At 44.0% G+C, this 12504-nt stretch overlaps 2 protein-coding genes across 7 annotated transcripts in view; one reads left to right on the top strand and one right to left on the bottom strand.

Annotated features, from left to right (window-relative positions):
* The window catches only part of NRG4 (neuregulin 4), an 86386-nt gene extending 76318 nt beyond the window's left edge, over positions 1-10068 (bottom strand). Inside the window, exons 1-2 of one of the 2 annotated variants that reach the window (XM_081876505.1) lie at positions 8469-10059; positions 8062-8161 (exon numbers count right to left, since the gene is read on the bottom strand). The gene's annotated coding sequence lies outside the window, so the exon portion shown is untranslated. Of the gene's footprint in view, positions 1-8061; positions 8162-8468 lie in introns of both variants that reach the window. The other variant, XM_081876508.1, reaches the window with a different exon arrangement.
* TMEM266 (transmembrane protein 266) overlaps positions 1-12504 on the top strand; it is a 98178-nt gene that overhangs the window by 25342 nt on the left and 60332 nt on the right. For 4 of the 5 annotated variants that reach the window (XM_081876323.1, XM_081876321.1, XM_081876319.1 and 1 more), the window contains exon 2: positions 4570-4770. In XM_081876323.1, coding sequence (XP_081732449.1) covers positions 4736-4770 — 35 coding nt within the window. In that variant the 5' untranslated portion in view covers positions 4570-4735. The remainder of the gene's footprint in view (positions 1-4569; positions 4771-12504) is intronic. The other variant, XM_081876320.1, reaches the window with a different exon arrangement.

Here is a 12504-nt window from a genome sequence, read left to right as displayed (position 1 = left end):
AGGAGGAGCTAGGCTTTATCATTCCATCCTTTCCAGTTGCCACTCTGAAAGCAAACTGTGGTGGAATCTACACACACATAAAAAACGCTGTGAAAATGCTTTTTTAAAAAAATGTTTTGAAAAACATATTGAATTTGCCATAGTTCACCACTGCCATCTAGTGTCACGTTTGTATATTACACTTTACAGCACACTTAAAACGTTTTATTTGCAGCTGTATAGCTGAGTCCTGTGTCTCTGTTTTGTCATCTTTCTCCCTCTCCCCCTTCTGACTGAAAGCCATTAGCACTGACGCAGGCATGCAATGTGCCAGTCCACCCTCATGACGCAGGCATGCAATGTGCCAGTCCACCCTCATGACGCAGGCATGCAATGTGCCAGTCCACCCTCATGACGCAGGCATGCAATGTGCCAGTCCACCCTCATGACGCAGGCATGCAATGTGCCAGTCCACCCTCATGACGCAGGCATGCAATGTGCCAGTCCACCCTCATGACGCAGGCATGCAATGTGCCAGTCCACCCTCATGACGCAGGCATGCAATGTGCCAGTCCACCCTCGCTATACTGCATGACAAGGGCAGCAAGACCTCCTTTTTCAGGGCGTAAGCTAAACCCTAAGGCCAGCAGAGGAGGATTGCATCTCCAGTTTAAGCAACTAAGATTGTCCAAAGCACAAGGCAAAAGATGAATACCACATTTGATTGATTACTTGGTCCAGGCTAGCAAATGCTGTACCATATGGGACTCCAGGATGAAGTAACTGTAGCTTTTTGGAAATGCACAGTCTTAAAACATCAGGAATATTTGTCATCAGGAACTAAAGGGCAGAGCACCTTGCATCTGGGAGAAGATTGCTGCACTTCATATTAATAGGGTGACCTTGTGTTATTATGCAGGTGGTATTTAAAATATACATTTCGAGCTACAAATTCATACATATTAAAAGCATCCTTTCTGGAAGTATGCCCATAGTATTAATGGCAGATGCTATCTCTAGGTTCCATCAAATTTCATTTTGAGGAGAGTGGTTTTTAATGCAAAGCTTTTGCTTCCTATTATTGGATTTGACATCCCCGTTGAGCCAGTGGGGAGAATGCTTAAGCCTGGTCATAACTCAAAAATTACACTGTATACAGCTTTGGAATTTTTTCCAGAGTAGCATCATGTCACTGGTCTTTAAAAGTAGTTTATATGTGTGTGACTCTGTGAAGGCAAACATGGGTAATTTATAGGCTGTGTGTGACTTGAATCCTGTAGTGCTTTTGTATGCCAGGCAGTCTTTTGGTAGAGTATACCAGCTTACAGTTCCAAGTTGCACATGAGGAACTTCAAATGTCACAGTAAGAATGCTTTCATTTTTCACATGTGTGTGCTTTAACACCTTTTGTCTGCTTGTAATATAGAAGAGCAAGTTGGGATCTAACTGCAGATCTCTGGGTGACTTGCTGCATATTGGTAAAGTTTTCTTGCTCCCAATAGTCAACAGGTTTGAGTGAAAAAAGGATGTTATCTGCTCTGGGCTGGTGTTGTGATAATCATTTATCTTTCAGCTTCAGTCTTCCAGGCCTATAAAATAGGAGTATTAATTATTGCCTTTGGACAGGCCTTTGTGCAGTTTTCAAATTTTGTGTTCAGATCCCCTATCTGTGGTAATTCAGATCTAGATTTGTACTCCTGTGTGCAGGTTATCTTTTTCTTTCTACGAAAAGCAGCTTGCATTCAAAGTGCTGAAGGAAGTGCTTTGACTACAAACTGCTTGATTGAAAAATGAAACTTTTTTTCTCCTTTCAAGGGGAAGCAGTTTATGTCCAAAGTGCTGGAGGAAGCGCTCAGAGGTTATCACTTTGTCCAGCCCCCTTGGCTTCACTGGGAACATTCTAGTGCAGCCAATTCCAGCTGATTGTCAGACTGTGCAGGGCTTATACTCAACCAGTTTATTGACAATTCAGATCTCTCTGCAAGGCACAATCCCTGTGTCATCTGAACCCTGGGAACAATGGGTGGTGAGAGAACATGCCAGCATCAAACTATAGGTTCAGCACCTGTCTTATTCTCAGTTACCATTTAGAGAAACCATAGTTCCCTGAATTTGATTGTCAGAGAACAGTGGCCTGCTTAAAAATGGAAACAAATGCTGTTAAGGTAGAAACACAAAACCTCACAGTTTGTTTTAGGTCGTTGATATACTGTATTGGAAAACTGATGCTTGCTGTCTGAAATGAGCCAAAGTAAATTCAGTTACTGGACATTCAATGACAGTTGTCCTCAAATTTATAAATACAGGCAATCCTTGTTTTGCTCAGGAGTTCTTATTCCGATCCCTGTATGCATCGGCGGAGCATGCCTAACACTGTTAGAAAGTCATATATAGAGCACACCTTAAATGAGTCTTGCAGTCACCAAAACAGAAGGTCTAGTTGCCATTTTTGTAGCTCTAAAGTCTTATTTTTCAAATGATGGGCTGTTTGTGATTGATTATCAGTTAAACATCTGGCTAGTTCAGATGACAACTTTGAGCTAGGTTAAGAACCTTGAGAACTTAAAGAAGATATAGATATATAGGCCTATTCCTACAGGATGTGGTATTGGTATGTGGAAACATTCAAGATCCAGTGATCCGCAGGCATGCACCTCCAGATGGCAGGCGTCATCCTAGCGCCCAGACGTCTTCACTTGGTTGCAGGTGGCCGATAGCCAGGTGCAAAATATGCCTGTCTGATTTCAAACACTGCTTGCCATGTAGAAATTGCTATGTATAAATTCTTAGTCAAAGATTTTCTAGCTCAGACATGTGGCAGAACAACTAATAAACAAATATGGAAGACTGTAGATGAGCAGCATTTGAATCTGACCGAAAACAAACCCAACAAAATTAATAACTAATGTTTACACAATTCTTTCTGAAGTTAAATTTACTTATACACAGCCCACATATAAGACGAAATGGGAGACAGACTTGATAAAACAAAGTTCTAATATCCAGCAAGGGGAATGAGCTTGGATGTCTAATAACATTCCTAGATCTTTGATGAGTCTGAAAACCTATTTCTTCCAAGACAATCTGTCAATGGTACAGGGGCACCATCTCCTTGGGGTTGAGCCCTTTTGGGGCCCCCAGTATTTTTTTGGGAGTCCAAAGAGCTCCCGAGGAGGCCAAGCCCAGAGCCGAGCGTGAGGCAGTGGAGGTGGCAGGAGCAGGAGAAGTCAGGGCCATTGGAGCTCTGCTGCTGCTGCGGCTGCGCCTAGAAGCAATTGCAACTCTTCTCGCGACAGCCAGGATTTACATTGCTCAATACTGAAAGACTGAGGCGATTCCCACCCCCCACCCCATTTGAAAAACTGGCTAGATAAAATATGGCCAGTGCATTAAAACGACACAAAAGAAGTCAAACCAGCAAGAGAACATGTTCTCAGAATGAGTCCTTTTCATCTGTTATTGGAATGAAAAGGTTGGAGATAACATCCACCCTTACAACTAATGTTCAACTGTTGGGGTTATCACTCCTACTTTTGGTTTGGTTCCAAGGCACCTCTCTTTACTGGTTTCCCAGCCCCCCCCCCCCCGTGTGTGTTGTATCTAATTATCCTAGTGTAGTTTCTAATGGATGGCATCAGGTGGTTGAGTGTGTGGTCACATCTGATGAAATTTGTTGGTTTTCTTCCCATTTACTTTCAACCTTTTATTGTTTAGATAACCCCTCCCCACCTAAATTGAAATGCAATGATAAGACAGCACCGAAATGTCTGAACTATATGACAACGCAAGCTTTAATCTGAGCTTTTAATTTTATTTTTAAAAAATGGTTTTCCAGCTCTATTTCCTCCTATACCTTCTAGATTAATCCTGGGATGTATTTTTCCTAGTTCTGTTCGGATATGAATGGTATCTATAACATGGGCTCTGTAATGAAAGACATCTAAGCACCCTTTTGCCACTTCAGGGGTATCCCTGTGAAATGCTTTTCTCCCTTCTGGCAAGAAATGTCTCTCACTGACAGCTGCCTAGTAGTGGGTCTGTGCCTGAAGGTGGCTGTTGAAGGGTTTGGATGCTCTGCTCTCCGACAGCTTATCCAGGAGCAGAGAACTTAAGAGCTGGGGAGCAATGCTTGAAGAGATGTTAGGGTTGGTTGGGATGTGAGGGTTAGGTCTCTGTGGACAGCATGGAGAGGGCACTTTCTTGTGGAGGAGGCAAGGCTTCTGGAATGGATGAGAACAGTTACTATAATGGCTCCTACTTTCCCACTTTTAAAACCTACCCCTCCCTTCTCTCTTAGTCTAAATCTTCCAACTGTGAGAGCTTTATCTGGAAATTCTTTTAAAATTAAATATTGAAATACCAGTATTTGGGGACAGAATTGGTCAAGAACCTCTGTAAAACATTATTTTCTCCAGGGTGAAAAATACACGTGGCTGTGCTGGAACTTGACTTCAAGTTTTCTATCCAGGTTTTAGGGAGACTAAATAAGACTGAAATACTTGCTGTACTCCCCTAACTTTCAGGGGCACTTTTCATTGAAAAGATGCACAATGTCTGCTTTCCTAATGACATTTTCTGCTGTGCTTCCAGATGTGAATGGAGCTTTGTTTATCTCTGGAAATCTACTCATCTATTAAATGAAAAGGGCAGCACAACTTCGCAGCGGCACAATGGGCTTCAAAAGTGTTCCACTTTAGTTCAATAGATGGTGGATGTATCCTATGACTAATGGAATCTTTCTGCAGCATTAGGTGAGATGCCTGAAGCCAAGGTCACCACTATGGTGCAAAGGTATGGTAATCTATGCGTCTTAATGGAGTTGGGTCTACTGGGGCCAGTAATAGTGGGCTTCATTTAAAATAATAATAATCTTGGGTCATTTTCTGGAATTCTGGTTCACTCTTCTGGTATCTGAAGCACCTTTTGGACTGTGCTAGCCAAGTTTGCAAATCACACTAAATCATTGTTAATTGCTTAAAGCAGGGATGTCCAACTTCCCAGAGACTGTGATCTACTCCCACTATAAAAACACTGGCAGTGATCTACCCATTGGATAGACCAAAGTTGTTGAGCTTTTCTGGGGGAGGAAGATCAAAAGTTGTTGATCTACTTTGGGGGAGGCTTCAGCAAAGTTGTTGAGCCCCCCGCCCCCCAGTATGCGGGGGAAGCAAACTACAGTCTCTGGCATTGTGTTGTATCTGAACCCAGGGACAAGGTTTGTTTGTTTCTTCTTCGGTTACAGACTGCAGCTTCGGGGGGGGGGGGGGCTTTGGCTACCAATCTTGGTTTGTTGGGCGTGAAACCCCGGGGTTGGATGTACTGTAATGCTAAGCCTAGGAATCATTGTTTCCTCCCAGTGTGAGCCAGCAGGAGCAAAGCCGTGTTCTGCCATGTGTGGTAAGCCATGTGACCTCCAAATGCATGCCGTGTGACTTTTGTGGCAGAGTCATGGAAAAGAGATAAAAGGAATGGAGTTTCCACTTCTTTGGCACTCTCAGAATGGTGTGAATTTGCTATCCTAAGTGCAAATTTCAGATCTGAATTTAAACGGGTCTTGATGTGTCATGCTTGGCAAAGTTCAGCCTCTTAAGGATCAATCTTGGATGCCTTGAAAGGTCTTAAGACTGTCATTGTCTCCAAGTGGGGGGGGGTTGTTTATATTTAAAAATCAGGAATTTACACACATTCCCTCCCAATATTTATCCCAGGATGGTTTGTCAAGCAGGGATTGTAGCTCAGTGGTGCATCATGTGCTTTGCACACAATTCTAGGTTCGATCCCTGTATCTCCCAGTTTCAAAAGGACCAGGTAGTTGATGATGGGGCAGATTTTTGTCCAGCTCTGCAAAGAGCTACTGCTAGTCAGAGAAGACAATAATAGTGTAGTCTGACCTGATGGAAGAGAGCTTCCAGGGTCCCTTGGGATTTCATTTTGTATCTTCCTTGACAAGTGTGAGCTGGAAATCTCAAAGCAGTGACTGTGACTGTGGTTGTTCTTCCTGCCCAATATGACCAAGCACTGCAGGACTGGGAGGGAATGACTCTGTGGAGCCTGAGCGCCATGGGAAGTGGTCTTATCTAAAGCCACTTCATATGCTGCAGCACACCAAGTCCTTCTGTCTTCACTGCATATCAACTGCATCTCTTGTGTGACGATAGAAGGAATTTGGGGTGGCTGAAAATGCAATTTAAAATTTTCTCCCTGAAGCGAGTTGCAGGCCCAGATGTCTTGTTAGCCAGATTGTCACCTCTCCGCTTCTCCAAACACAGATGCCTTTCCACCAACACATGGTGGAAACACAAGGATCCATCCTTGCTTTCATGTTTACTTAGCCCTTAGTCATAGAATCATGGAATCGTAGAGTTGGAAGGGACCCCCAAGGCTCATCTAGTCCACCCCCCGGCAATGCAGGAATCTCAGCTCAAGCATCCAGGACAGGTGGCCACCCAACCTCTGCTTAAAAACCTCCAAGGAAGGAGAGTCCCCAACCTCCTGAGGTCTGTATACTGCATTTCCAGAAGGAAGCTAAGTCTGTAAAATAATTAATCAGGAGCTACAATTTGACATTTCATCAGTTTTGTGTGTGGAAAAGGTAGAGACCACATTTGAGAGGGTATTTTTTTCTCTTTTGAAATGGCTCGCATTTCGAAATGATTTTCTTTTCTCTTGTCACATGAAATTTTATACACACTTTCCAGGAGTATAAATAAAGGAGTATTAATAAATATCTGCTGGATCTCCAACTTGATGTCTTTATCCTCCCATTTAGATTAATTTTTCTGTACCTCCTGAGAAATTGTTTCTTTCTATTTGACTTAGGATTGGGCTATGTTGGGTTTTCAACATTGCAATGTATCACCAACCAAACATCAGTCGGTGAGCATGGGGTGAAACTGACTCAGCTCTCACCACGGCAGCTGAGGCGCTTTCACCCCAGTGCCTTGTGGGTCTCCTGCCCCCAGCTGAGGAAGCCCCACATGATCAGCAGGGACCTGGGGCTCTTTTGCAAGACTCAGCCGGGCAGTGGGAGGGCTCCCCTGCCCCAGCTGAGCGAGCCCCGACGCCCCTGCCAGTCACACGTGAGCAGCCCAGGGACCTGCTGAGGGGCAGCAGAGAGACCAGTGACCTCAATAGGGTGGTTTGGGGAAACTGGCCTGTGGGCTCAGCTGTGTCCTACCCTGATTATAAGGAAACAACTCTCTTCTTCCTAACCCTTGGTAAAGCAGCGAAACTGTTTTTTTAGCTGAACCATCTTGTTGCTATGTTGCGGAAAGTAAAAAAGCAAGCTTCTAAGTTCTAGAAAACTAAAATCACAGAAATACGATTGTTTCAGGGAACCTGAATAAGTCCATGCATACAACTGGCCATCTGCAACCTGCTCCTTTCATAAATAGAACTATGTTCAGTCTTAGAAAAACTACTGGTAGTTAAAAGACCTCGGCCCAGAAGCTTTAAAAAGTACATCTCCCACTCTTCCCCCAGTTTTCACTGAATGCATTTCTACTGATGAGCACAGAAGGGAGTGAGATGGTGTCGTCAAAATTCTTCTTGCACTCTGTAAGCAGCCAGATACAGATGAGCATTCCAGAACTTTTGTTACCCAAATGGTTCTGGCATTCCAAAGTTCTTTCCAAATAAAGACTACGGTGTTTGCATTTCGGCTGGACTGTGTGCAGTTACCTCTGCAGTTGCATCACAGAAAGGGCTACACTTTGCTGAATCATAATAACTGCCAGCCCAACTTCACAAGCTTGAGCCACAATCTTGACTTAAAGCAAAGCATGCTTTATATATTAAAGAGGGAAACCACAAGACTCCTGAGGACATCAGCTCCGATCAGTTTGGCCACAAAGCTTAGAAGATGTGCAGACAAGAAGCCTGTATGTAAAAATGTCTGGGTTGTATCCCATCTTGGCTCTCCCCACCCTCCTCCCTTTAAAAAACAAACCAAAACCCCACTTCACTGAGAAATGAAAGGATCCACAAAGCTCCCGTTTTACATGCTGCTGAAACATGCAGACCTTTCAGTGTCCCTAGAAGTAAAATATGTATATCGTAATGTCAGTATATTTTTGTACTCACACAGAAGTGTTGATTCTGCTCCTGTCCCTCCTAGGCGGAGATGGAGAATGCCAATCACTTGTTCAGGAGGTCAACGAAACATTCTCATCTGTATAAAGTGCTGACCAGGGCATGTGGCGAAGAGACCGTGCAGAAGAGAATATTAGCTGCATCGGTTCCTTTTCAGGCACATCCTCATGGTAGCTTTTGTACCAGGTCCCTCCCCTTTCCATTGTCAGGGAGGGATCTGCGTTTCCCAGCATTGCCTGTGCAACACCCCTCTGGAGTGCAAACAAAAGATAAGGGCAGAAAACCCACTTGCTCCTGATAGTTGAACCTCCGTTGACTTTCATTGTAGGAGCTGTATATCAAAAACATATGAATGGATCATCTCTCAACTCAGCAAGCAATTTGTAAATTACTCTTACCGTGTTTTTGGCCCTGCAAGGGCTTTCTTTTTCTCCTTCTCCTCCTTCTCCCTCTTTGCCTCTTCCTTCTTGGTTTTCCTTCTTTTCACAGTTCTCCCCTTTCTGTGTTGTCACTGTCTGTGCCCTTTCACCTAAGGGCACATGGACTCTGCACCTTCCCAGCCATCAGTGAGTTTTATATAGTTTGTAAAAGAACCTTTTAGAGTTGTTCTTTCTCCCTCTCTGTGCGGGTGGTATGTTTGGGTGTGCATGTGCGGAATGACAATGCTCTTGCTTTACATCTATGAGCAGCTGCAGAGCATGGGAATAAATCTGGCATCATTTCTTTGTACTGCTCTGGTTTGAAGCACCTGTTGTCTCAGTCTAAACACTTTTATTTGGATAAGCATATTTCTCCTGTGTGTGTCTGTTTCTCTTATGTGGCGAGTGTCAGCCAGACTTTGACATCACTGCTGCTAGGAGTCTCCACACACCTGCTTCACTTACCTAGTTTCTCTCTTTGGCGGGTGGACTGTAGCTGAGTAGTGGAATGTGAGGTCCCAGAGGCTCAAAGCAGAGCAAACTGGGCACCAGCATTCAGGGGAATTTTTTTTTTCCTTTTGAAAGTGTTACTTTAGCAGGCACACACTAGAGTACACAAAGTGAACCCTGTACCTCATGAAGCAGAGGCGTGGCTTTATCTGGGGGACACTTGCACTGAAAAACCACACACCACCAGTTCTTGGGGTTAACTGTAGTTCTCAGACTAAATGTTTGAGAACCCACTAAAACTGTAAGGTGGGAAGTAATCTGGAGAACCTGAAGTTTGAGCCTTATTGCCTTGGTTTCCAAATAGGTGGTTGATACTCTCAAATGATGAAAAGAGTGACTTGAGCAATGGGAGTGCAAGTAACAGGCATTTGAGATGTGATTTAATTAATTAAAAATGAGTAGTCTCATCAGAGAGTTCTTGTTTATCCCTACTGATCACTAAAACCTGTGGCTCTAATCACACTCCCACTGTCCTTTGGTCAACCTAGGCTTAGTTCACCAGAGGTCTTGTGAATGCTTCAACACACATCCAGTTCACAGGCCTGAAGTTTTGTGCACCTGTGGTCAAGTTATGAGTTGAATGAATCTTGGGCTCTTCAAATTGCAGGTGCCAAGGTGTTCTGGTTAGATGTCATTGTTTACTCTCCTTCCCTTGCAAAAAGTAAGGGACCTATATGGCAGTGGCTGCTGAATTTCGAAGTCTTCTGCCTGTTAAAATGAAAAAATAATAATTCTTGCTTGGGTTTAGAAGGGGCTGCATCTATCATCATCATCATCATTCTGCCCATCTTACTGGGTTGCCCCAGCCACTCTGGGCGGCTTCCAGCAAATTAAAACACAGTAAGACAGCAAACAGGGATGCGGGTGGCGCTGTGGTCTAAACCACTGAGCCTAGGACTTGCCGATCGGAAGGTCAGCGGTTCGAATCCCCGCGACGGGGTGAGCTCCCATTGCTCGGTCCCAGCTCTTGCCAACCTAGCAGTTCAAAAACAAGTCAAAGTGCAAGTAGATAAATAGGTACCACTGCAGCAGGAAGGAAAATGGCGTTCTGGTTTCTGTCATGGTGTTCTGTTGTGCCAGAAGCGGTTTCTGTGCGCTGCTCTGGTTTCACCAGAGTCATGCTGGCCACATGACCTGGAAAAACTGTCTACGGAAGCGGATAAACGCCAGCTCCCTCAATCTTTTAAGCAAGATGAGCACCGCAACCCCAGAGTCGTTCGCGACTGGACTTAACTGTCAGGGTTCCTTTACCTTTACCTTTTTAAGACAGCAAACACTAACAACTTCCCAATACAGGGCTGCCTTCTAAAAGTCAGATAGCTGTTTATTTCCTTGATGGGAGGGTGTTCCACAGGGCAGATGCGACTACTGAGAAGACCCTTTGCCTGGTTCCCTGTAGTTTCACTTCTTGCATTGAGGGAACAGCCAGAAGGCCCTCAGAGCTGGATCTCAGTGTCCGGGCTGAACAATGGCCTTTGTTTGGTTTTCTGTTGCTCATGTAGTTCTATAATTTTACAGTTCTGTATTGATAGCTTTCTTTTATATCTTGTTCACTGCTTTGAGCACTTGAAAGGCACTTGCTAAATATCTAAACAAGTTCAATCCAAGAGGCCGAGGAGGAGAGGAATTAATTTTAGATTTAAAAAAGGCTTCAGGGGAGTTATCGCTTTCTTCAGCATGTTTTCTTAAAGGAACACAAGCGCACACTGGATTTATTATTTTACTGCCAAATGTAAGGGAAAGATGCTGTAAATCAGACACATGGCGGACTCTATTTTCTTTAGTTCCTTCTTCCCCAGATTAATATAGTTTATTGGTCTGCCTCAATTCAGCCTAGTTTGATCATGTTATTGTAGCTAGTTAGGTCCACCCAACTGAAAGGGTGTACTACTTCTTAATATTTTGCAGTTCCCTCCAGGCCTGTTAAGCTTGATGGGAGGTAAAAATGGATTGGTTGAGAGCCAATACTGAAGCTCAGTCCAAACAATACGGCAGTCCTCTTGGATGGGTAGTTCATCTACCAGGTTAGTGGTGGTGACTGTGTTGAATGAGGTTGCAAGTTTGCATTCAGTGGAGGCACAGGCTGCCTGTGTGGCATGGAGTGCCTTCTTCCACCTTAGCCTTCTGTGCCAGTTGCAGCCCTGCCTCGGATTAGACTACTATAATGCATTCTATGTATGTCTAAATGGAGACCTTCTAATTTCCCCAGCCTTTGGAATCCTCTGCAAATTGCTTTGATGTTGCTTTATAGGTAGGTTGGTTGGCAGGTTGGCTGGTTGGTTTTAAATTCTGCTGGTTGTTTTTCTTATTGCTCTTTTTCTGTTGTGGTGGCTTATACTGTGATAGTTTTTTTTACAAATCCAACTTGGCCGTTTTTAACCTTCATTTCTGCTTCATGTCCATTTCCTTCCAGCACCAATGCGGCCCCCGCCCACATGCCAAATTCCTTAGCCTACCGTACTTGACCCCATTCCTGTGCCACCAAGGTAGCCCATGTGCCCTGGAGATGTTGCTGGAGTCCAGTTTCCATCTGCCTCCGTCAGCCTGGCCAATAGTTAGGGACCTGGGGAATCCCTGAATCTGCATTTGCCCCTAACCAGGTGGTGCTGCTCCCTTTCAGAGCAAACCTTTTTCTCTTACTGTCACTAAGAAGCATGCCTCTAACACTTACCACCCTTCCATCACCCTCTTGATTGAACGAATGAATTTACTTTATTACAGTCACAGACCAGCATAAGCAAAGCATCTAAATAAATAGCATAACAATATGAATCTAAGCGAATAATTATTAAATAAATGGGAGCAAGAACCAAACATAGCTTAAAGCATATACATAGAATACTTAATTAAGCGTAAATAAAGGATGGATCAAAACTGATAAGAAAATTTTAAAAGACCAGTTAAAACAGCTATGTGGGTAGGGCTTCAGAAGTGCAGATCTAACAATATGAGCCTTCAATTTAGGACTGAATTGTCGCATAGACCATCCTTCAACGAATATCTATCATGGCAACGCAAAATCTGATGACTGAATATGTGACTTTTGGGCTTTCGTCCTGTAGTAACAGGGAGATGTTGTGTTGTTCTGAACACATAAGGGAACTTATATAAGATGGGTTGGATAAACCTGGTTTGAATGTCTATGTAATACTGGCAGTGAAGAGGGGCATGCTCCGATGTCACCCTCTTGTCATCTGGGGACTCTTGTTTTGCTCAGCAGGGGTGGAGGGCAGACAGAGACAGCAGAGAGGTGTGCAATTAAGTAAGTGGCCCCTCCTGGGCCTTCGTTACTTCCTTTGGGTGTGAGAATCATTAAAATGGGAGGTTAAGGAGAGACTAATGCTTAGGGATGTTCAGTGGTAGTAACCCAGAACTATTTTTTTCTGGATCAGAGATTGATATCTTTCCACTTTACCTATAAAACAAGCTTGTCTGTCTATCTCTCTGTCTCTCGCCTCCCCCTGCCCATAAGAGAAAGATTGCTTGTAGCAGAGTGAGAAGTCCT

The sequence above is a fragment of the Podarcis erhardii genome, assembly GCF_964252035.2.
Source record: "Podarcis erhardii genome assembly, chromosome: 9".
NCBI lineage: Eukaryota > Metazoa > Chordata > Lepidosauria > Squamata > Lacertidae > Podarcis > Podarcis erhardii.
The sequence above is the reverse complement of the archived record's forward strand: the minus strand, read 5'-3'. Positions and strand labels throughout refer to the sequence as shown.